Source organism: Ammospiza caudacuta, chromosome Z (genome assembly GCF_027887145.1).
Source record: "Ammospiza caudacuta isolate bAmmCau1 chromosome Z, bAmmCau1.pri, whole genome shotgun sequence".
NCBI classification, from domain to species: domain Eukaryota; kingdom Metazoa; phylum Chordata; class Aves; order Passeriformes; family Passerellidae; genus Ammospiza; species Ammospiza caudacuta.
This window is the reverse complement of record NC_080632.1, coordinates 49,847,141-49,872,870: the sequence shown is the minus strand read 5'-3', so window position 1 is coordinate 49,872,870 and position 25,730 is coordinate 49,847,141. Positions and strand designations below refer to the sequence as shown.

General features: G+C 40.4%; 2 protein-coding genes across 3 annotated transcripts in view; one reads left to right on the top strand and one right to left on the bottom strand.

Annotated features, from left to right (window-relative positions):
- Nucleotides 1-14,499, top strand: part of NDUFAF2 (NADH:ubiquinone oxidoreductase complex assembly factor 2) — a 57,067-nt gene extending 42,568 nt beyond the window's left edge. Inside the window, exons 3-4 of the mRNA XM_058823978.1 lie at nucleotides 869-909; nucleotides 14,142-14,499. Of these exons, the coding sequence (XP_058679961.1) occupies nucleotides 869-909; nucleotides 14,142-14,399 (299 nt within the window). The 3' untranslated portion in view covers nucleotides 14,400-14,499. The remainder of the gene's footprint in view (nucleotides 1-868; nucleotides 910-14,141) is intronic.
- Nucleotides 14,500-15,288: 789 nt separating this feature from the next.
- Nucleotides 15,289-17,939, bottom strand: SMIM15 (small integral membrane protein 15). Of its 2 annotated transcripts, XM_058823869.1 has the most exons (3): nucleotides 17,906-17,939; nucleotides 17,741-17,796; nucleotides 15,289-17,045 (listed from the first exon to the last, which is right to left on the bottom strand). In XM_058823869.1, exon 3 carries the CDS (start codon nucleotides 17,016-17,018, stop codon nucleotides 16,794-16,796), a length of 225 nt encoding a protein of 74 aa, XP_058679852.1. In that variant the 5' UTR covers nucleotides 17,019-17,045; nucleotides 17,741-17,796; nucleotides 17,906-17,939; the 3' UTR covers nucleotides 15,289-16,793. The 2 variants fall into 2 exon arrangements, with proteins under 2 accessions (XP_058679852.1, XP_058679851.1); XM_058823868.1 differs by having other exon boundaries at nucleotides 17,741-17,930.
- Between the last annotated feature and the right edge of the window lie 7,791 nt (nucleotides 17,940-25,730).

Sequence of the window (25,730 nt, the reverse complement as noted above, 5' to 3'; positions counted from 1 at the left end):
GTGGTGTTTCTAAAAGGTGGTGTTAAGTCATTCCTCTAAATAATGTCTGTAATAGTTGGAGCTCTCTCTCTTAATTCATTGACAAAGTGAGACCTGTCAGTGTCTGTGATGTGGTGTCTGGATTGTTGCCTCCTGACAGTCCCAGCTAACAGCAGTGATAGTGACAGGAGTAGGCAAATATCCGTGGATCTCATTCAGAAACCCTGAGCCACAGGACAGCTTTCATTGCCTCTGCTTTCATTCCTTCATTCCTCTGCTGTCTTTTCCAGCGAATCCTTCTCCCACTCACAGTACCCGCCCCTCCTGGCAGTGAGCAATCCCCCAGAGCCACATGATGTGTTCAGTCCAGGCTCTGCAGTCCCTCACTCAGATCTGGGGCTGAACCTTTCATACCTGAATTCTACCTGGTAGTAACATAAAAATTTATCAGCTTTAAGAATGTCTGAAGCATGAACAGGAATCCTTTTTCACCAGAGTGGTCTAAGGCTGTTCTTTCCATTAGTCAGCTAGTCATTTTCTTAGGGTGTACCTCATCTCTGTATTGCAAGTTCAACAATAAGCCTGTGCCATAAGCCCTGCTCTTTAAGCCCTGTTTTGACAACCAAGGTGCTATGTAAACCGTGCCAAATGTCTCTACATAGAGGTGACACCATCCCCCACCTCTCCCTTCTCTGAAGAGCAAGTATTGAAACAGGAAATAACATCTTGTGCCTACATTTTGGAAAATGACAGGTTTGCCAGATTGTGGTGAATTCTAGTGTAATTTTTTCATAAATACTTACTTTTTGTTACAAATTAATAATAATTTTGAGTTTTAATACTGTTTTTGATCTTTGAAATAATCCATTTTATTTTTATTTTTTTTCAGCATGGATAAGAAAAAAGAGAGAAGATCCACCCACAATTGAGGTGAGATGAAATGTTAAAATTTTCAATTGGTGAAATGAAACTACCATAATTAGTTTATAGTGGACTCATCGGTGCAGTAATCTGCCACTTATGTGGGAGAATTTAGTATGTTCCTTGCCTAATTGATGAAAATGCACGCTGACTACATATCTAACACTTAGCAAAAAGTAAAATAAACTCCATTATTCTTTAGTCATTCTCTGTATGAATTCTTTTAAGATGGTATACATAGGTTCTTTAAGATGATCATATCCATTGAAGAGTCTCTTCAATTGAAAAATTCCTAAATTACTGCTATGGCTTTTTAATTAATGTAAGTTTTTTTTCGTGGTAGTTGATACTAAAATGTGGGTTTCAATCCCAGCTGGCAGTGGAGTCATCAAAACAAGAAAACCAATTGCACTAGCATTTTACAGTGTTAATGCTACAGGGAAATACGTCTTTTTCCATAAGAGAAAGCAGAGAAATGTCCCCTAGTGTCTTTTATGCTGTAAGGAGTTTAAAAACAAGTCTGCTGATCTGTGCATGCCAGATGCATGCACACACGCACATGACTTGCCCAGCATTTCTATTGTAAGGTGCTAAGCACCAGCTAGGAATGAGAGAGGAGACACAGTTTGCTGCAGAAGATTCAAAATTACACCCAAGGAGGCAGATACTTGACTTGCATCAGGAGTAACTGTGTCAAGTTCGGATCCCTGAAGATATGTTGGCATATCCAGCCATTTGGTCACTGCGATCTTCTGGAACATCATGGCCTGTGAAAAGTTGTCCTGACTGCCTGTGAGCTGAGATGACCTGAGGAAGCTTGTCATTGAATCAAGCTCCTACACAACATACAGCTTTTCAACTAATTCTGTCTGCCCCTCTTTCACACTTGCTACTGAGGCTATAGAGACAGTAAGGACTATAATACATCCATGAATGAAAGAAGTTTAAGTTAAATTTATCCTTAAACCTATTCAGGAAAGTAGTAAATGTGTACTGGTTTTTTTTTTTAATTTTAAAAATTTTTTTCCCTTCCCTCCCTAATCTAGTTACTTATGTAGAGCCGTGGAACTGATACTACAACAGTTGCTCCATCTAAGTTTGGACTGACCTTTTTTTTTAATTACTTCTGGCTTATACCTACTATATGCAAACAACTTTTATTGTTAAAATTACCACTTACTGTGATGTTTGAAGATGGGAAGTGTTATGTGTCTTTTGTTCTATCATTTCTGTGAGCCAGGCTGCTCTGATAGTTGTCCTGAGGTAAATCTTCTCTAAGACAGGCAGCCTTGGGTTTGGACTTCATGCAATAAAACTCCTTCTGGTACTAGAGATGTTGGTTCATTTTTGAAATAGGGAGCAAGAAGTCTCTACAGGTGAGAGAATTGTGGAACAATAGTGTTCTAAATATTTTACCTTCCAGAAAAAGCAATTTATAGAGAGTGAAAGATTGCTGTGACTAATGGCGTGTTTAGAGTTACAGGACTTCTTATATTTTTAGTTTCATGGGGTAATAGATCTGAGAAATAATTTAGCAGCTAGGTACTTCACCTGCAGGGCTGTGCATTGACCATATCACAGAGCAGAAATTATAAACTAGGAATTTAAAAATAGTTAACTTTTCAAGTAATCTCTAAATGATTTTTTCCTGTGTAAGAAAAAGTAGTTAAAATATAACTATGTTAAAAATTCTTCCTAATATTTTGAAGAGTGCTCCAGTCATATTTTTAATATGTGATAGTAAAGCATAATTTTTTTCTCTGTTATGGAGAATAGTTTGGGGCACTATATATGATCTGTTTTTCTCCTAATTTGAAAGTGGCACAAATCCTTACATCTTAATATAATTATAGTAGTGAAGTACATATAGCATAATGTTTGGTCCCTATTTGTAGGGCTGATTTGATTTAGTGTTTTAGCTACATAAACCTTACTGGCTGCTATTCCATATTATGTTCCCCTTTTGACAGTAAAGATGGTATGATAAACTGCTGTTTGACAGCTATGAAACAAGAGAAATTTGTGGCATATTCCATGTTGAAATCCTGTATAACAAAATCTTTGTTCTTTTGTGTATTTCTCATGAGACCAGACTATTTCTGAAAAAGGATGTAAAGCCCACAAATTTTATGTTTTTGCTTTAATGACATTTTGCTCTCATCATCTTATTGTAACAACCCAACAACAACCTAAAGTTTCTGGAGCTGTGCCTATGTTCCTACCTTTGCAGTCTGTGAAAATACTTTTTTGAATAGTTTTCCTCTCTTTCCTGTCCTTTGCCTGTCATTTTTTTTTTCTTTCTTATATCAAATGACATATGTTAAACTTATTACAATTTCTGTTCCACCTCTGTTAGTCTACCGTGCCCCTTTTGAATCATATATATGGGGTTTTTTTATTTGTCTTTTCTTTTATTAGCTCTTGGCTATTGATAATAGAGGTTGCTCAACTACTCTGGTTACCAGGTTTCATGATGAATTTTTAATTGAAAATATTGCAGAGTTATAGCTTTACAAAGCAGTTGGATCATACTGATCACACTGATGACCACATGTTGGGAACCAATGGTTTGGTAAATAATGTAGGCTAACAAAATGTCATTCATAATCATGAGGACATGGCAGTCATTTAAGTGAGAACAAATGTGAGTTGTTCCTCCCTGACAGTGGTCATGACATCAAGCTAAATCTGCTGGTGATTTTCTTGAGACTTGATAATGTTTTGTAATCAAGCCATTCTTTTTTCCACAAACACCTGATTTTTTTTTGTTTGTTTGCTTGTTTTCATTATAAAGTTTTCACTTTTGCTCAGAAGAGGTTGTTTAACCTCTCTCTTTGGTTTCTCTCTCCTGGTTTGTTTGGTTTTTTTTTTTTTATGGAAGAATACTCCAAGTCATCTTGTGCAGTGTTAATTATACCACATCCCTAATGGTTTCTTTCCTCCTTATGTGCCCATCCCTTTTTCCCCATTTTTGAAGGAAGTCACTTGGCCTTCTCTGTCTGGCTAGACATAATTCATGAATGCTGCTCATCACTTTCATTATTCCTAACTTGGCCACGTACATAAGGAATGTGAATGCTGGAAGCCTTGGTTTTTAAAATAATTTTCTGGGATACTGGTTAACAGCTGGTTGTCTTTTGATTTTTTTACAGCTTGAAATATGCCAAGTCTCAGCTTAGTTATGATAAGGGTGATAACTTGACAAATTAGTGCAGATCATGTTGTTTCTGATGTTCTGCTTAAACATACTCTGTTCCTATGGTAATCAGGGAGTCTCGATATAGAATTCTGGATCACACCTTTGTCCTATTTGAGCATGTGTACAGTATGTGTGTATATACTCCTTAATAACAGTGAGAATCTGAGCTTGAATACAAATATTTTTGCAGTACTGTAGCATCCTGTCATCTGTCCTTTTATATGTGCATTGAGTATGATCATATATGGTTGTCTGAGGAAAATTATTACCTTGATTCCTGTGCAGCTCTAAATTATATTTTAACTAGTTTAACTAACTAAGTTAAACTGGTTAAAATGTAATTTAATTATAATTTTATATAATTAAATAATTAATATTTATTAATAACTAAGTTGACTAATAACTTACTTTATTATGTTTATAGGAAACTAGATGTATGTAGTAAGTGTTTTGGCAAATAGGAAATATGTCACTGTCTAAGGACCTTAAAGTTTGAAATTAATGAGAATGTTTTAAAGGCTACTAATATTAAAATCATTTTAATCAAATTCTATTTTGTGGAAGCAGATATAATAATTTATCACTTTGCATGTGTATTAGTTCATCTGCTGAGCTTTAATTTTGTTAGAATTTATTAACAAAAGTAGTTTTGAAATATAGCAGTTGTTTTACAGAAAGGATGTTCCATCCATGGAAATTATTTCTGTAAGAGGCTATTCCCTTCCACTCTTTGAGCCACAGTCCACCTTCTGTATAGCTCATGCAAAAATTTCCTAGTTAAATGTAAATGTGCTGTCTTGCGAATTCCCCTACCCCCACTTTTCCTTCTGGCTACAGAAATTTAAACCTGTCTTTATATTTTAGATTTTTCTCATCTTGTTTGGAAAAGAATGAAAAGATGCTCATGAAGACAAGGAGAAAACCTCTCTTCAGACCTTTCTGTGCCTAACTTCTATTTGATTTTTTTTTTCTTATTTCAGAGGGAATCAGAATTGTAGAGGCTTTTAAAGAATTCTGCCATCTATAACACAAGATATATTTTGATATATATTTAGAAATCTAACTTTTATTTTCTCCCACAACAGATCTTCTAGTTACACATTACTTCTGACAGTGTCCTGAAGTTCAAGGGTATCTGAGAAACCTGGCATTATTTAAGGCCATGTCTGTAGAATGGAGACAGAAATAAAATTACAGACTTTGTTGGAGTGTCAGAAAACTAATGAGGAAACTTGCAATTATGGCAATGCCGAGAGAAAGTGGTGTGGAGGGAAATGTGGTTTATCTCTGAACCCACCAGTGTGGTATCCTGAAAGTGGTAGGTGTGAACCCATAGTAACATATGCTATGGTATATGTTATAGTAACATATAGTAACATATCTTTGTGTACACAGATAACACTTCCCTGTTGATCTAGAAGGTGCTTCCTCTGTAGCACACACAGGGCTTCACAGCCACAAATCTCAGTTTGAACTGAAACCTCTCTGTTGCTCTGTATGTGTGTGTTACATTAGTATTTAATGGGAAGTAAAGTAGAATTGCATGTTCCTTCAATTAGCATCAAGATCCTGAAAATAGGCTGAAATTGAAAACCACAATAAACGGCAGCTTTTCTCATGCAGCATGTACTTGTCACACAGTAATAAAATTCAGTGAGTTCTGAATTGCACAGTTGGATAGACGGTGAAATGCTAAAAGAACCTAATGTGATGATGACTGTATTCTTTCAAACTATTTCTAGGGTATCCATAATTATCCAATTTGGCAAACTCCTTGTCAAGTGTGGAAAAAACATACTTCAGTGAGTTGTAATAAGCATAAGGTTTCTTCCTATCTACCCCCAAATAATTACATTGAAATTAAATTCTATTTAGTTCCCACAATAAATCCACTCTTCCCATTTGTTTGATCATAAGTATTGCTTATTTGAAAGATGGTATGATCAAAAGCAGGTTCATTCATGTAGAGTAGTTTACACAGAATTTACATTCCTTTAAGGAGGATGGAGTGCAGTTTAGAAAAATGCTTTGTTTGACACTGTTGGGATTGCATGTTATAGTTTTGCCTCTGTCTGCTTTCAGGTGCTTCAGTTGAGAAGTTGTAAAATGAGAACACTGATATGGAGCTTGTACATTCTTACATAGAGATTAGGGTTTAGAGCATGAGTAATTTACTTCTGAAGCCACCAAAAGCTGTAGTATGATTAACAGATTTAAGGAAAAAATATTTTAAAAGCACAGGGATAAACATGTCTCCGAGCAAAATATTTCCCACCATTGTTGTCCAGAATCACAACCAGGATTTGGGCCATATTCAATAACTTAGGTTGCACTTAATAGCATTTTGCATAGTAAATTATGCATGATTCCAGGGAGGATTATTATTTGGTGCAAAAGGGCAATAAAATTTGACAATATAAAGAACTGAGCTATGAAGACATTAAATAGAAGGGAGTAGTCATAGAAATCAATTTAAAAAAATAATTGAGCATTTGCAGAAGCCATCATCTTTTGGATTTTTACCTCTTGTTCACTTTTACTTTCTCTTCAAGTTTGAAATATAACTGCTTGCCCAACCTCCACAGAGGAGTATTGGGGCACCAGTTTGTCCCATTGCTTCTAGACTGCCCATGCTGTGCTTTCCAAGGTAGCAGAGGAAAGAGCTGCTGCTGCTTTTCTGCTCCTGTCCATGTGGGAAGGAGTGCATGGAGCACTGGCTCTGTGTCCTGATTCACTGACAGCACAGCTGAGTGGGGGTGCAGGGCAAAGGGAAGCGTACCAGGAAAAGGGCTGGTACAAATTACATCATATGTAGACTAGGGAAAGCAAGGACCAAATTGCAACTGAGTCACAGCTACAGTTCCTTGTTTGCTCTGTGGAGATCAGAGCTATGTGTTGTCCTTTATTCAGGGCAGAGTGCAGTGGTGCCAGGCTAATTTGTGTTTCTTGCTGCTTCTACTAACTCTCATCTGTAACCTTGAATATATGTGTAGTTCTGGACAAATACTTTTGCAGAACTGTAAAAATATTTCAGGCACAAACCCCTACTGTCTCCCATGTGTTGGTGATATGCTTTACAGTCCGGTGTCTCTTCCTTTTGCCTCTACATGCTCTTGCCAAACACAAGTGTATTACACTGTGGTGCCCTAGAAACTATGTCAGCTCATGCCAGAGATTCTGTAGTTATGATTAATATTTAACTGACTTAGCATGGTAGTAAATGTGGTATTAGCTCTGCATGTAAAACTAAATATTGTAACTGATCAGAGATTTGCTCAAAAACTGAACCTGCATAAAACAAACCTTAAATTGATTTGATTAATGTTGTTTGTTGATGGATCAAGGATATTTAGTGTATGTTCTTTACAAAATTAGCAGTCAGTTGAGTCACTGTTTGATTTAAATAACTATTTTGTCTAATCCAGATAAGCTTTTCTATTTCAAACTGCTCATATGTTTTTGCCATGTAGTGACAGCTTTTCATTTACCACATTATTTCTCATTCCCAAGCTGGTACTGCTGGGCTCATGTTGCTGGTACTGCTGGGCTCTCGTGTTGCTGAGATATCAAGACCTGCCCTGGATCAGAACATTCAGTGCTTCCCAAAGATGAGGTCCTCTCTCTGCCTCCTACTCTTGAAATATGATATAATAGCCAGTTATCTCATCTTGCCACTTAACTTGCCAAACTGGAAAATGTAGTTTAGTTTAATTGTTTGGTGACATTCTAAAAAATAGTGACTCAGCTTAACTTCTAGGATTTTGCCTGAGTTTCAGTTAATTTGATAATGAAGAAAAATTCTGACATGTTAAATTGTCTTACATCAATTTCTCTAATACTCTGCCAAAACAATTTTTTCATCCCATTTGTTATTTTTTTCAATTTTTGTCAACCTAGAGGTATGAATTTTTAACAGGCAGAGTTCTAAGTTCAAATTAATTAATGATTAAACATAAAATATTCAAACTATGCACAAAATGTGACTATTCAATGAATTGCACTGTCTACAGTTTAGAAAATCTGTCCAGCTGTTTCTCAGTTCTGGCAGCAAATAGTAACTAGCCAACAAGATGCAAATCAAGAGAAATCAGGAGTATTTCAACTTATGGTAACCTGGGAAGTAGAAATAGTTTCTAAGACAACATGAAGAAACTATTTATTTCTAATATAATCAAAATACAAATGCATCTGAAAAAAGAAGTGACATTTTTCTCAAAATTAATAATACATAAAACTCTTGTAATTAAAGGGTTAGGTGTTTACAAAACCTTCTGGAAAGTGCCAATCTGTTAAAATACCCCTTAAACCCTGCCCCTTAGAGCCTGTACATTGGTACTGCCTATCTGCATTTACCTGCATCCTTAGAGCTCTGTTCACACTTTGTGCCCAGGAGTTGGAACATGTTTTGTGGGAGGCAGGTGCTGATGTGACTATGACTAGCTTAAGGGCTGAGGGACACACGGAGAGGGGAGAACTGGTTCCTCAGGGTTTGGGGTTCAGCAGGTGCTGCAGGACTGAAAGGGTTCAGTACCACCATCTGCCTGTGTAGAAGAATAGCAAGAAGTGTTCAGCAAAGACTGGTCACTACTGAGCCAGACTCCACATGAAGGAGTGGGTGTGTCTAGAGAACCCTCTTTTGTATTCATGACATCTTCCTTCCAAGAGCAACTCATTTTATTAATTCTGTAAAGCTACTCATTTATTCAGGAAGGGGAAAGGAGTGACAAAATGGGAGTCTTTAAGAGCAAAAAACCGCTGCATTGCAAATATTTACCCTACAAAGCAGATCTTCCTGTTCAGTAAGGTAGGCATCCGAAATCCTTTGTGTAGATTTTTCTGCTTGTATGGAGTGGAGGTGAATACAGTTTCCATGCCACAGAGGATACTTTGTGATACAACTCAGTTGCTGGAGTTATGTCAGAGCTTCGAAAAATATAGTTTGCAACAGAAGTGAAAATTTCATGCTGGTGGCAGGAAATACAGCCCAATGCCTTTTGCAGAAACACCCTTGGAAGACAGCAACATGTCTTGAGCTTGTGTTGCTCCTAGGAGCATGCTATCTTTCATTCTTTGATCATGCAGCTGTTACCAATACTAAGATGTCAGATTGTGCAGAAGTCAGCAGTTTTGTGGATGAAAAACAGCTGCCTCAAACTCCACAAAGGGCTACTTTGGTATTTCCTTAATAATAATGTTCTTCAAGGAAACCTTAGACAGCACTTTCTTAAACTCTGTCCACCTAAGGAGAAAAGACATGCAGCTCCAAAAGTTAGAAGTGTTAAAAACTTCATACAGCTTAAAATAATCACCAAAGCTGGACAACCTGCAGTCATAAAATGTCTTGTTTTACTTTCCACCTAAAAATAAGCTGCAGAACATGTAGTTGAACGTAGCTCTTGGCATATCATGTGTATCCTGTTCTGTATGCTGGGAGCTGATACATTTCAAAGTGAACATCTGCACGTAGGGGGTTCGACTGCTTTAAAATGTGGCTGGATATCTTAAGGCATTTTTTTGTTTTCTGTTTTTTAGAATTTTCTTTTAGTAAAACTGGTGGAGGACATTTCTGATACTCTTGAGATGCCATGTATTTCCTGAGAATTGCTGGTTCAAAGAGCTTATATAATTTATTTGTACAAAAAGAGAGTGTTGGAAGAACAAGCTAATCCTTTAAAACCGGCAGCTATCTGATAGGTTATGTGTTCTCTGGGTTGGATAGAAAGATTTTGCGCTTTGCCTAATGGTCAGAGCACATTATGTGTTTGTGTACTTATATTTTAGCAGAAAACTTACTGGGGGGCAGTTTTAGTAAAGATAGCCATCTTAAAAAATACTGTGATTCATCTTGAAGGAGAGAATATAAATGTTTTGAACCTGACAATGTAACTTAAACAAAAAAATAAAGAAAAGCCCCATAAATAAACTAACTTTTAGCCCTCCATTACTTTTTATAGCAAATCAGACAGTAAAGGATTGGTTAGCAGTGGAATCTCAAAGTGAGAATGTATTTGACCCAGTTTTTCTAACATGCCAATTGACCTAATATTTCCAATTAATATTTTCTTTACCTTGAGCACAGGAACCCAGTGATTTCAGTGTATGTGTTAGTGGCATGAGTTTAATGCCAAAAATGGATATGTACATTTTGTAGTAGAAAAAATGTATCCTGGTAAATTGTACAGAAAATTCTGAATAAGTCACTTCAGTTTGGGGTTTTTTTTTTGTTTTTGTTTTTGTTTTTTTTTTTTTTTTTTTTTTTTTTTTTTTTGCAATTGCTAATAAGAATCATTTCTCATAGGGTTTGTTTGAGATCCAGTTTTTCATTTTGCTCTATCACAATTATACTTCATCCACAGAAAGCTGATTAAAAGAGCTTTATTTGAGTCTGAAAACCAGAGAACAATTATATATCAACATTTAAAATGGACTTGGAGCATTTGGTGTTTAGTTACAGCTGCTCTTACCTGATTAAGATAACTTTGTGTTGAAGTAATCACTTGAAGAGATTTTAAATTAATAGCTGTTCATAATAAGTAGGTTGTATTTGTCTTTTAATAAATCACTTCCCATGGTTTTACCAGAGACAATGATGGAGCTTCAGATATCACAAAGGTGTTTGCTTTACTTGTTTCTTAGTAGGGGTATATCAGAAGCACCATAGGAGTAATCCCGTGGAAATCAGTAAGGTTGTGGTGGATTTAGATAGGCATGTGGTAAACAAGAATAGAATTGAGAGATGCCACAAAGAAGTTTTGCTATACTGCCTGATGAAAATTTGATCTTGTAATGCTTGGCAATATTTCTATTTGAGCATGTCAGATTTTTCACCCCTTCTCAGTTTGTGTCATTTGTGTATTACTTGTGTATTTCCATTCAATTTCCATTTGTAAGCAAAGGGTTCTGCCTCTGCTCTCGGCATCTGTGAATTTAAGTACAGAAGCAACTAAGAACTAAGAAAAGGGGTTGCTTTCCATGGTACCTCTAAGATAAGGTGTATAGGCCAGGTTTTGGTAGCAGGGCAGCTACAGGGATGGCTTCTGTGAGAAGCTGCCAGAAGTTTCCTCCATGTCTGGAAGAGACAGTCCTAGCCAGTTGCAGGAGGACAAGGTCAAGGCTGGGCCCATCAGAAATGGTGGTAATGCCTCTCTGATTACATATTTAAGAGACTTAAAAATTTTTTGTGGAGTTTTTGTGTAGGCAGAGAATACGTGAGAGGAACAAATCTGCAGACACTGAGGTCAGGGAGAAAGGAAAGGCAGGAGGTGCTCCAGGCACCAGAGCTGAGGCTCCCCTGCAGCCCCTGGTGCAGACCATGGTGAGGCAGCTGTGGCCCTGCAGCCATGGAGGTCCCAGCTGACCATAACTCCCATTCCGTCTCCCTGCACTTGCTACGGGGAGGAGACAAAGCTGGGAAGAAGGGAGGGATAGGGGGGAGGTGATTTTAAGATTTAATTTTATTTATCATCATTCTGCAACAGGATTGAGTCTGTTTTGCTTGTGATGGCATTTGGTGCATGATATCTTATAGTCCTGAACTTGTGAACTCTTCACTGTATTTTCTCCCCGCATCCAGCTGTGGAGGGAGGTGACAAGCTCTGGTGGGCATCTGGCATTCAGCCATGGTCAACCCCCTACATAAGGTTTTCTTTCATTACTTTTTTTTAAGCATTCTTAGGTGTTCATAGTTGCTATTTAAACTCTTGGCAGTACCCCATGTATTTTAGCACCTAAATTCCTAAAATAATATCTGGTCTCTAAAATAATAAAATAATAAATTGGTCTAAAATAATAAAAACAGTCTCTTGTTCACAGAGGAGTGTACTGGTATAGAGAAAAGAATTCAGGCTTTTTCTTAATTCTAGAGGCCATATCTATCCACATGGATAACTGGAAGGTGATCAGGAACAGTCACCATGGATTCACTGCAGATAAGTCATGCTTGACTAGCCTGATTGACTTTTATGGTGAAACAACTAGCTGGATGGTGGAAGTGAGAGCAGTGGAACCTTGACTTCAGCAAGGCTTTTGATACTGTCTCTCACAGCATCCTTGTAGGAAAACTCAAGATTTATGGACTGGATGAGTGGACAGTGAGGTGGATTGAGAACTGGCTGAATGGCAGAACCCAGAGGGTTGTAATCACTGGCCCAGGGTCTGGCTGGATGTTTCACTGTCCCAGGGCCTGGCTAGATGTTTCACTGGCCCAGGGCCTGGCTGGGTGCAGTCACTGTCCCAGGGCCTGGCTGGATGTTTCACTGTCCCAGGGCCTGGCTGGGTGCAGTCACTGGCCCAGGGTCTGGCTGGATGTTTCACTGGCCCAGGGCCTGGCTGGATGTTTCACTGGCCCAGGGCCTGGCTGGATGTTTCACTGTCCCAGGGCCTGGCTGGGTGTTTTACTGGCCCAGGGCCTGGCTGGATGTTTCACTGGCCCAGGGCCTGGCTGGGTGTTTTACTGGCCCAGGGTCTGGCTGGATGTTTCACTGTCCCAGGGCCTGGCTGGATGTTTCACTGTCCCAGGGCCTGGCTGGATGTTTCACTGGCCCAGGGCCTGGCTGGATGTTTCACTGTCCCAGGGCCTGGCTGGGTGTTTTACTGGCCCAGGGCCTGGCTGGATGTTTCACTGTCCCAGGGCCTGGCTGGATGTTTCACTGGCCCAGGGCCTGGCTGGGTGCCGTCACTGCTGCTGTTCCCCAGGGTTCAATACAGGCCCAGGACTGTTTAAGTTACTCACCAGTGACTCGGGTGAAGGGACAGATGCCTCCTGAGCAGGTCTGCTGAGGATGCAGAGCTGGGAGCAATGGCTGATGCCCCAGAGGGCTGTGCAGCCCTTCAGAGGACCTCGACAGCTTGGAGAGGTGGGCAGAGAGGAACCTTGTGAAATTCAGCAAGGGCAAGTGTAGGGTCCTGCACATGGGGAGGAACAACCCCAGGCACCAGCACAGGCTGGGGGTGCCCTGCTGGGGAGCAGCTCTGTGGAGAAGGACCTGGGGGTCCTGGTGGACAAGAAGCTCTCCATGAGCCAGCAGTGTGTCCTGGTGGCCAAGAAGGCCAATGGTATCCTGGGGGCATTGGGAAGAGCATTGCCAGCAGGTGGAGGGAGGTGATCCTGCCCCTCTAGTCAGCCCTGCTGAGGCCTCACCTGGAGTGCTGTGTTCAGTTCCAGGACAGCAGAGACATGGAACTGCTGGAGCAGGTCCAGCAGAGGGCAATGAAGTTGGTTAGGGGACTGGAGCACCCCTCCTACCCAGAAAAGCTGAGGAGAGATGACTGAGAGAGGACATGATCAGTGTCTATCAGTGTCTGATGGGAGGGTGTCAAAAGGATGGATTCAGGCTCTGCTCAGTGGTGCCAGGCGATAGAACAAGAGGCAATGGGCAGACACCTATGCCCAGGAAGTTCCACCTTTATATGAATATGTTACTGTGGGGTTACTGAGCACTGGAACAGATTAACCAGAGAGGTTAAGGAGTCTTTCTCACTGGAAATAATCAAGCAGCACCTGGACTCAATCCTATGCCATGTGCTCTAGGATGACCCTGCTGGAGCATGGAGGTTGAATGAACTTGGACCGAATGACCCACTGCACTATCTTCCAACCTGACCAACCCGTGATTTTAGTTATTTCTTTTGTAGTCTTGCAGAAGCAAGACCCCAATGGTTGCACATCTGTTTCTCCCAAAACTGTGCCCTGAGGCACAAGTACCTAACACCACAGGCATAGTGAATTACAGGAACAGATGCAAATGATAAATATCTGTAAGTATCAACTCCTACATAGGAAACAATGCAATTAATTTTAATGTGCTTTCACATTTGTTGATGTATTTAATTTCTTCTTCTTGTTCCAATAGAATAGTGAAGTGGACACAATACAGTTAGGGTTGAATTTGCAGTTGTGGAAAACCAACAATTTGGCCACATTTTATTTTACTTTAATACTTGCAAATGTGGGTTATAAAATTAAGAAAATAAACGACTGTTTAAAATGCTTTATTGAAACACATTTGCTTTTGACTTAATTATCTTTCTACTGTATTTTCAGGAGATTCTTAGGAATGAAACTTATAGAGAAGAAATGAAGCAGAAAGTCAAGGATGTATCTGAAAAGGATAAGCTGCTTCAGGCCAAGGAGTATGAGGAAGGACTTGTTGCTGAACCAAGTCATACTCAGGTTAAAGGCCACGCATCTGCCCCTTACTATGGAAAGAAGGAGCCCTCACAAGACCCCACAAGCACTGCAAATACCTTCCAGCCGGGTGCCTGGATGCCACCAGGCAGTGGTAGTAGTCAAAATAAATAAGCAATTTAATGGACAGGTACTGTTAATGGATTAATATTTTAACAGATGACATACACAGCTGTTATATACAATAGTACTGCAATAAAGTAGTATTAAAGCAGTTTGAGTTACTTTTGCAGAACTATTCAAATAGGCTTGATCATGACAAAGTATTGTTGAGGTGTTTGGGTTTTGTGAAAAATGGTGTGTTACTAAGTTTGGTTTTGATAGTTGCTGCTCATCACTCTTGAATTAATTTTTAAAAGACTATCTAAATTTTCTTTAAGTCTAAATTGCTTTTTTCCCTGAAGACTAATTTAGTTTTAAAACTGTTCTTGATGTAAGAATTGTTGTCTGTACACTTACATTTTCCCAAGCCTTTGCCAAGACATCTCTTCAGAATAAATCCCTTGGCAGTGCCAGCATGCTTTCCGCTGGCAAGCAGACGGAAAAGTTGATTTCATTAACAGGAATCACTATGACACTACACTGATTACGCACTGTACTCATCATAGAGACGTTCTTGGAACTTAAAACAATCAACATATTTGAATGTTTGATTTTAAAACAGTCAACATATTTGAATGTTTGATTTGCAGACAGCAATTTGTACAGGGTAAAACCAGTTAAAATACATATAACTGCTATAATAGAAGCTAGAAGTACTTGATAAAGCTGCTGGAAAATAACACTAGGTCTGGAACAAGGGACTGTCATGAATATTAAAAAAAATACTAGTTTTTATTCCTTGTGTATCCATGGACTTCCCTAGATGATGAGATCATTTTGGCCATAGTTTGGATACATAAAATGTGCAGATTATTTGCTTAGAGATGATGTTTGAGAACTTCAAATAAAAATGAAGACGACACAATTTTTTTCAAAAAGTATCAAATTTATTTATGGAGTGTATCCCTCATCAGTTTTCCTCCCTGTGTTTCAAGCTATGTAGGTATCAAAGGTAGAACACATACATATTTGACAACACTTCATACAAAACATGGAGACTTAATCTCACATATTTATAAAATGCCCAAATGTCATATTCCAATAATGCTTGCTTTCACCAACAAAATTGAAAGGGGATCAACTTCAAATTTACTTAAAAGTAATTTCAGTTAGACTCCCCACTTCTGATCCCCCTTGGTGTCAGCCAGCTCTATAGGTCTCTTCATTTGAACAATGGTATTATTTTAAGATTTTATTTTTAAACCTGATCAAAGAGTAGCTGCTAGAATGCACAACTCTGTGCTGATGCAAAATGTAAAATCTTAATGACTGCTACAAGCTCTTTTGAAATATACTATGTAGAGGCCACCACAGACTATTATTAAAAAATTAGGCTTTGAAAAATTAATCAAGTCTATTAAGAAGAGATTAATTGGAAATAAGGTTAGATAATTTTGATGTATTTACAACACAAACCTGACTTTTTTGACTATGTCAGCATCTTGCAACCTTTAAGGCAGCAGTTTGAAGGGCCATGAGAACAAAAATCCTACCTAAACACAAGTCTTAAAACAAAGGTAGCCAGGTGGTTACTGTCACCAGAACTACTGTCACCAGCTCATGCAACACCCTTGCACAGCCATCTGCTATAGCAGAACACTAGGACACCTGGGTCTTTGGTCTCACCCAACTTATGGCTATTCTTTGAGGCATAAAGAATTTATGAAGGCAAAACCAAATTAGTTACAGGTGGAGCATTCAGGTGATTGTTAGGGAAGCTCAAACAACAGTACTGTATTTTATAGAACATGAGTGCCTTAAGAGAAATGAAGCTAGCAAGAACAAGCAATCAGTTTCCTGGAACTTGGGCTGAAGTTAAAGTCTGTTCATGGCTTGTAGTTCAGGAAAAAGTAAAAGCTAAGGTAGGTTATTTTTGCAGACAAGCAGCACCATCAAAGACACTGCAGCAGCCACTATGGGCACACACAGCCATATGCAGTGACCTTAAATGAAATCAGTCATGTCTGCTATCTAATGCTACAGGTAGCTTGTCTCTACAGACCTGCTCAAGGTATGCCAAAAATTGCATTTCTGTAATCCAGTTTATTATTCACATTTTCCCCTAAACTTGATAATTTTAAGACACTTGTTAAGTCATAGCTCAACTAAGAGGAAAAAAAAAAATCTACCTCCAAAGCCATCCAAGAGGTTATTTTTTTAATTTAACATGCAAATTTAGAAAAGCAACCTAGACTAGAATACAAGTAGTAAATTTAATTACTCTAACAAGTGTCACTTGGGCAAATTTTAACACAAATCAGCAGGAAAAAATTACACTGGAAGTATTAAACTTTATACTTCAAGAAATAACAGGATCAAGTATCAAAGGACAGTTGCAACACAATATGTACAAGTATTTAATTTTAAAAGTGGATTATTTGCACAAGGAAGGCCATTTTTGCCCATTTAATCCTTCTTTGTTCGTTTGGCCTTTGCAATGTTCTCCTGGCGTTTCTGTTTCTTCTTCAGCTCTCGTTCCCGGGCCTCAATCATTTTTGCAAGCTTCCATGACAGCGCCGCGCTGATGACAAACAGTGGCGTCAGAGCCAAGATCACAGTGGTGAGAAAGCCGTAGGGGTCCTTGGCAGCCCACTCCACAATGTACTCGGCCCAAGCCTTAATATCGAACATCTTTTCTGTTCTCCTACTGAGGATACCCTGTAGAATATTAAAAAAAAAATCTGAGTACTCAGCAAATTAAAAGCACACATACAAAAGAACAAAACTCAACAAGTTCCACCTTCACGTGGGAAAGGACAACTTTACATTGAGGGTGGCTGATCATGGGAATAGGCAACGCAGGGAAGTCATGGGGTCTCCCTCTGGAGATACACAAAGCTGAGGTCGGCAGGTTCCTGTGTCACCTGCTCTAGGTGACCCTGCCTTCACAGTGGGGCTGGACTGGATGATACCAGAGGTCCCTCCCTACCGATTCTGTGATACTAAGTACCATATGTTGTCCTTGTTCACTATTAAAGAGCAAGATCGTCTTTGCTAGAAGTTAAAAGCAGTGCATACTATGTGAAAGTGTAATACAAAGCACTGAGCCTATGTTAAAGTTCAGCGTTTACAGAATAATTGGTATTTAATCCAACAGAGCTGCAAACGCTAAGAATGTACTGTTAAATGGAAAAAGAGTGCGGTTTGTGAACCTTCCTTCCTGGAAGTGAAGGAAAGCTAGCCCGGTTGGTTTCTCTCTGCAGGTTTCACCAGGGAGGCGGGGGAGCCCCGGCAGTGCTTTGGGTACTGAACCGGCGGCCGTGGGGCACCCAAAACCCCCGCAGCGCTGCCGGCCCCGGCCCCGACCGCCTCTGTGCGAGCCTCCCGCCCCGCCGCGGCCGGCAGCGCCTCACCTGCGGCCCCGGGCACCTCCGGGCCTGCCGAGCGGCGCAAGGGCGAGCCGAGCTCCCTGCGGAGAGAACACACGGCGCCGTGAGGGGACGGCGATGTCCCGCCGCCCGCCCGAGCCGCGCTGCCGGGGCCGCCCGCCGCCCACCGCCCGCCGCCGCCCGCGGTACCGCGGCCCTGCCGCGCTCCGGGATCCCGAGCGGAAACAGGAAGGAGGCGCCCGCCCCGCCCCAGCAGAGCACGCCCGCCGCGGGGCTGGAGCGGCCCCGCCCGCGGGGAGCCGCGCCGGGAACGGCCGGGAGAGCTGTGAGCCGGGACAGGAAGTTCCCGAGGTACCCGGATGGGCCGTTCGCGTGGTGCGATAGCCTCGGGAAGCGGGAACGCGGCTCGCACCGGAGCCGGGAGCCCCGTGGTGTCTCCGTGCGGGGGCCGCTCGGCGCGTGGAGCGATCGGGAGCAGCCCGCGGGTGCCTGGCCGGTGCCTCGGCACGATGCCAGCTGTGTGTCCCGGGCCTTTTGGGACTGCTGAGCCGCTAGGGTGGGCGCAGTGTGGCCCTGCTCGGGGACACATGGCCGGGCAGGAGCCGCTGGCTATTGCGCTGCTCCCCACTGGACTGACCTCAGCAAGATCGCCGTGTATTCTGAGCCTTTCATATGCTCATACTGAAAAATAAATTTAAAAAAAAAATGTTTTGCCTTGGTATGTTGCACCAAGCCTTCTCCCCTTGCACAGACACATACATGTGAAAAACAGCTTCGTTATATTTCCAATGCAAGGAAAAGTGCAGGTTAGGATATTAGGTTAATACATGAGAGGATCTTGAAAAATCTCTAATTGTATCGAGCAATTCAGGATCAGTTACCTGTGCTATACCAGCAAATGCCACCACAGCAATCTGCTTCCATATATATTTTCTTTATGTGAATATTTATATTATTTCAAGGGAAGAAAACAGCCAAATAAAAATATGTTTGGCTAAAGAGTTATTGACAAGACACCTGACTAATAATCTAGATTGCTTCAGTTTCAGTATGTCAAATACAATTTTTCGCTATGCAGAAAATTGCATTATTTGTTTTTATTGTGTTCAGCCTCTTGCAGTACCAGGGGAGGGGAGGGGAGGAGAGTTCTTTTGAAAGGTACAACTATTATGTAGTACAACTGCCTGGCAGCTTCAGGGCTGACCAAAAGAAGCAGCGCCGATGGTGGCTGGTCACCTGCCAGATACAGCCCCTCACCCAGCACACCGTGAACTCACTGTTGGACAGCATGTTCAGGAGGATGCTGTCAGGGACAGCATCAGAAGGCTTAATCCAAACTTAAGAATTCTTAATCCTTCCTAAATGCAGGAAAACTGCATCCATGTCCTTTCCTTCAACCACTAGGCCAGTAACCTTGCCAAACAGGACTTTCCTTCTGTGAAACTTTGTTGACTCTGCCTGATGATTGCATTATTCTTCAAGTGCCTTTCAGCTGCAGCCAGTATGGTCTTCTCCAAATTTTTTCCAGGTAATGAGATTGTACCAACAGGTCTTCCTGGATCTTCCCTCATGCCCTTTTCGTAAATTGAAATAATGTTTGCTAACTTCCAGTCCAGGACCCCCAAGGACACCAAGATCTTTGAGAGCTACCTGTACACGTATATCTGTACTTGGGTTACTCAGCCATTTATGTGAGCATTAAAACTCCTAGAGAAGTTATGGGTCCCTCTTTGGTCTGTAGTTTGTAAATCTTGGCAGAATATAACAATATAAATTTATTGGATCTTCAGTTCTGTTTCTGAGCTGTTGTATCTAATGGTATTATGAGAAGAAGGTTTTGCAGCCTGTATAGCTAAGTTAAAAGTAGGTGGGTATTACATAAGTATATCCTATTTCTGGTAAAATTGCATATTCGGCTAGAGGGGACACAGTTACATTTCTGATGTCTGAATGTCAAATTCAGATACATCTTCCAAAATAAGCACTGACTTAGTCAGCAGCTATATACAAGCTTTTTAATATAACCGCTGCAAAATTAATTTCTTGTTCCAGTCTTTTGCATAATAGAAATTGTCTGATCTGTCTGCCTTTCAATGTTTTCTCTGCCTTATTGCTTTAAAAAGGAGAAGTAACTGATTTATTGTGGCAGGGAAGAAAAAAAAAGGCAGGTATTCTTAATTCACTTTTCCTAGAAAACAGACCTTACTTAATTACTTTTCCTGCGTCCTTCTCCTCCTAACAGTTTGTGAAGCTATTCACTGGTTATACTGGCAAAGTAGTAGAAGTCTTGTACATAATAATTTTGCTCCTTTTAATATCTGTGAAAACCAGCCCAGACTACCACCTTGACTGAAAGCTGCAGTGCATCTTTAATAGGAATGAGGAGGTGTTATGGGAATACTATTAGATGGGGAGGCTTCATTTGTGGCTTGCACTTTACCAAATTCAGAACAATTCAACCATGAGGCCGTGGTAGATCAGGATACTTGTTTTGATTTTCTGAATTCATCAGCTGTTGTACCTGAGGTAGTCAAAGAGAGAACAGAAATTTCAGAATTAACTACAACTGGCACAAAACTTCACAACCCTTAGTACACTATTAGGGAAGTTTAGAAGACCACATTAAGCATGTTTCATGTTAACTGTAGCTTTGCCACTGAATTGCTGCTTTGCAAATCTGCACTTTCTTTTACATCTAATCTAGAATTCCTTTACATGACCCTGTTCTGTTATTTATAGTTATATATGTGCCTGTGTGTATTTTAAGACAGTCATTAATTTTGTATGTCTCAGGGAAGGATCCACTGATCAAAGATCACAATGAGGGAGTGGGCAGGGAAATGGAAACAGCACTGCAAAAATCCAGAAATAATAAGATACAGTGCTGGGAATGCAATACAGGCATAGAAAATGGGAGAATTACTTGCATGAAAACAAAGCCTTTCTCACACCAGCAGTGACTGAAGGGTCTGTGAAATGTTTGGTTATGTGTGGTGAAGACAAGCTTTGAGTAAAATGTATTCGTTTCACTCAGATGTGTTGACATGTATCAGTAGTCCAGAATCTTTCTGTATAAAGAAGCTGCTAAAAATTTCCCTCAATGTAATCTCTAGCTACCCTTCTCTCATTTGTACAGTCTGAGGATAAACTAGTTCCTTGAAGCTAGTTTTTTTCCTACATAGAGAATGAATTATCCAGTAATCCTTATATGTAGTTACTAATGTGCTGGGCATGGCTTAGTCCACTTGCTGAATATCTCTCTTTCTAGAAGAGCTAATTGGAATTCTTGTACCACTGCACGATGGTGGGGATTTTTAGGAGTTTTGTGAAGTAAAAAGACTGTTTATTTTTTCCTCCAGCCTGTTGAATAGCGAAGCTGTGAAAGCTTTATTGGCAACTTTTTGACCAGGTATGATATTCACAGTATGTGCCAGCCAATAAACATTCTGGTTTTTACAATTGTACTTAAGCCAACAAAACTCCTTTGCAGCACTGGGGATTAAAGATTCTTTTTCTGCTATAAATCTTTAAGAACTTTGGTGTTTCAAGTTGAAGTGGATTTGCAGTCTATCTTTATTCTGTAAATTGCATGATCAACCCCAAATGTTTGTAGTTTGGCTATCATCCCCAACAGTTAGGTCTGAGTATCCAAGATGAAAGTGGTAAAAATCGTGATTAACACTGCTGCTGTACTAAATTAACTTCAAACAACCCTTATAAATTCTTCTACTCCTATGTATATTCAAGGACAGGACATGTTGGGACAATGCATGACCCAAAGATTAATATGCTGCATGCTTTTTTATCTTAAGATGGTAACAGAACATAGAAGTACATTTCTCTAATATTTGATTAAAGAATGATCAAATGCTTCTGTGCTCTAGGTGGGCTTATTTATGTAATAGCATTGTTTTTACTACTGTTGTAATGAAAAATATAACTGAAGAACTCAAGTGTATCATGCCTCACTTTAGCCTTCATTTGTTCCTGTTGTAGGTGTTACTGTAGCTCAAAAAGGAAAAAGAATTATCCAAGATAGAAAAATGAGCTGTTCAAATGGTAGGGATCTTTTCATCTCCTGGATCATTTCTGTGTTCTGTTATGGTCATGACTGATGCAGGTATTAACTAACTTCTAGAATTTATGTGGTTTGTATTAAAGGGAAGAAGAGGGAAAAAATCATTATCGATACAGCTTTATAAATCCTCAGATCTTTTCCCAGAGTAGTTTAGTGTAGCAGGGAGGATAAGAAATGGGAACACAGGAAAATACAGCAGCTGTGACATTAGGCCTGGGCTAATTTGGAAAATTTTAGCCATTTCCACAGAAGTTTCATCTCCATTTCAACAAAGCTGAAAAGCACTGGAGAAAGATTGGTAGTAGTAGAAAGACTGGTAGATCTGAACAGTAATTCAGGCCCTCCACAATGCAAGTCATGCTCTGAAGCTGCCTGCTTATGCTCACAGACAATGGAGGGCCCTAAGGACTGAGGATTAAACACCTCAGTGAAATGCCAAATTGAAGTGCAAGAAACACATACCAAACAGTGTATCTTCCAGTGAATCAATTCCACGTAGAGTAGGTGCTAATATTTATTCACCTTCTTAAAATACTTTGAGGCTCTAGAATAAAAGAAGCAGTGTTAGCGTGACTATTAGTTGAACTTCTAGGATTCAGGTTTTCCTTGATTTTGTAGAAACGTGAGTTTAACAAGCAACTTATGTCTGTTACAAAGCTATGTGCAAGTAAGGGTTTTAAATACAACTTTTTCAGGTTCAGAGAGTAGGGTTTTACTTCTAAAACTTCTTATATTTGTGTTTTTACCCTATTCCTGTTTATAGATGTTGGTATTTCTAGTGTGCAGCTTGACATCTCAAAACTGTGTACAACTGCGTTAATTTTTGTGGCATCTTCAGCAGACAAGACAAAATTGAGAAGAGAAATTGACATTTAAGTCTTAAATGACATCCTGTTTTAACTTGACTGATGTACACTCTAGGGTAAAACACCTGGAGCGTACATAAGTCCTTTGTATGTTCTGAGAACTAGAGAAGGAGGTTCTGAGAACTAGAGAACAAGAGGCTACATTTCTGTGAAACCACCACATTTCCTCATGGGAAAGCCAACACAGTTACTGTTTTCATAGTTTCTTTCCAAGAGCAGTAAGAAGTAACAGTCTTGCTTCACTGAGTTGGTTCACAGCTGCTTTCTGCAGGTCACACTGTCCCTAACTAGGGTTGAATAAATCTCCCAGGGTAGTGTCTGCAACAACCTCTTTTCTTGAATCATTGTGATCTGTGTATTTTGTAAGAATGAGTTCCTGATTCTTCAGTAATAATAATAATTGTACTGTTTATTGTTTCAGTACTTTGAAGTGTTCATTACATAGAGTACATCTCACAGCTCTTCTAGTGTCTTTTCTAAATTCAACTGTAAATAACACATTTTCCTCAACAAAATTCCTTTTCACACCTCCAGTGGTTTTGATTTCCTTTTTGCAGGGCACCAGGTATTCCAGTGTAAAAGTGGAGTTGGGGACTCTGATAATAGGACATACTTTAATGAGTCAGGACTTCTGTGATAGTAAGGCACCCTAATTCTAATTCCTTATTCCTTTTTGGGCAAAGTGACCTTATGGTAAATTTTGTCCTGGGTGCTTTACAGCTGTCATCTTTTTCTTTTTCTTTTTCTTTTTTTTTTTTTTTTTTTCTTACGTGTGTTTATAAATTTGAACTTTTTATAAAGTTCAGTGCTGAAAGACACTGTATAAATCTTCAGTATTGATAATGAGGGCCCATGTCAAAATTAATTTACTTTGGAAGAGTAGTGTATGCATGAATCACAGATCTGAAAGGCAGCCAGCATTGCTGGCTGCTTCTTGCTCTATCTTACATGGCAAGAAACTTTTGTCAGTGTCAGTGGGAGTCTGTACCTTGTGTGAATTCTTAGCTCTATGAAATGGAATGCTTTAACAGTCTGTAGCATTATGTGTACATCCCTCTTGCCTTCTTCCTGGTAGCAAAGGAGTCTTTAGCAAAACAAAAAGAAAATTCTAATATATTCCCTTACTTAGCTTTCATGCTACAATTAAAACACCTAAAGCTAAAAGCTTTTTCGCTCATTCTTAGCAAACAAGGATTATTAAACCTAGAGAAGCTTCACCACAATTAGAATATCTAAACATCAGCCAGTCTTGATGCTGATTTTGTTGTCTCAATTACCTCAGCCTCAGGACCACATGTTTAAATTGTACTGCATGCTCAAAGGAAAATCAGAAAAGTAATTCCACTACATATAATACATACTACATAATTCCACTATGGAATTTGTACTCATTTATTTCTTCTTCAGTTTATAGGGAATAACGTTCTTACAAGAGCTTTCACAGCTGAGAAATCTCATGGATGTAAATTTACTTTAATCATAACAGTGGGGGTCAGTTTTGCATATGTAAAAATGTATGTTCTTGAAATTGAATTGTTCATGACACACTTATCATTTTGGGTAGGTGTCAGCTTGTCTGTCCTTGTCAATGCCAGGTCCACCCTAAGTTTCAAACTTATAGAGTATACTTTTAGAATAACATCACTAAGAAAAATCAACTAACTAAACTTCAGCAACAAAGTAATTAGATTTGTTGCCAAATACAGTAGCTTATATCTGCTATATCTTAGATTGTTGCCAAATACAGTAGCATATATCTGATTTGTTTAGAACCAGCTCAACAGAGTAGATTACAAAGCGCAGACAGCTAAAAGCTGCCGTCGGGATGTTTCACACTGAAAACCGAACAGAACTGAACAAAATCAGGTGCTTTTCCCTCAATTGTTTCTCCATTCTAAAGCATAGAAGAAAAGTAGATTCAAATGCTCATCTGACTCTCTTGGTAACAGAAATTCTGTGTGAGATGTCAGGTAAACTTTTAAAGGTAGAGGTGTTCCTTGCTGGACTCACGGTTTTTAAGAGCTCTGGGATTGATTCAGTGTCCTGCAAAGGATCCCAGTGAGCAAGAAACAGTGAGGACAGGCCCCTGTGAGGGCGGGCCCCTGTGAGGACAGGCCCTGTGAGGACAGGCCCCTGTGAGGACAGGCCCCTGTGAAGAAGGCCCCTGTGAGGAGAGGCCCTGTGAGGACAGGCCCCTTTCAGGACAGGCCCTGTGAGGACAGGCCCTGTGAGGACAGGCCCTGTGAGGACAGGCCCCTTTCAGGACAGGCCCTGTGAGGACAGGCCCTGTGAGGACAGGCCCTGTGAGAGAGGCCCCTGTGAGGAGAGGCCCCTGAGAGGACGAGCCCCTGAGAGGAGAGGCCCCTGTGAGGGCGGGCGGGCCAGGTGAGCGGGCAGGCAGTGCCACGGGTGCAGCCCCAGCGTGCCTGAGCACGAAGAGCAGAGCAGGCCTGGTGATGGCACCAAGGCTCTGCTCACAGACCAGACCAGGCAGGCCTGTAGGAACGAGACAGTCCAAGATCAAGACAGAATATGAAGTGATCAGGTCAGGATCAGAACCAAGAGGCTGGAAGGTGAAACACCAAGCACAAATGCAGACTGAGGGCAAGAGCCTGAGCTTAGAAGCTGCTGTACAGCAAAAGTGGACAGAATCCCACCACCTACAGCTTTTTCCCACCCCACCCTTTCTAGGCACACCTCTGACTCAAGGTCACAGAGCTGCATGAAGCCAGGGGTGCAGCTAAATCACAGAATCAGAGAAACACAGAGTATCCCCAGTTGGAAGGAAGCTTGCTGGATTATCAAGCCCAGCTCTCTGCTCCTCAGAGAGCTTAAAACAAAACCTAATGATGACTAAAAGCAGCATCCTGGTGCTCCTTGAACTCTGGTAGGGTTTGTGTCGTGATCATTTCCCTGAGGAAATCTGTTCAAGTGACTGGCCACCCTCTCAGTGAAAAACCATTTCCTGATGTCCCATCTGAGCCTTTCTTTAATGCAGCTTGGTACCAATTCCTTGGGTCGTGTCACTGGGACTAGAGAGAGAAGGTCAGGACTACCCCCTCCCCTGCTC

Bases quoted from the DNA above. Each gene is read 5' to 3' on its own strand.
- SMIM15 (XM_058823869.1), bottom strand. From the start codon at position 17,018: ATGTTCGATATTAAGGCTTGGGCCGAGTACATTGTGGAGTGGGCTGCC.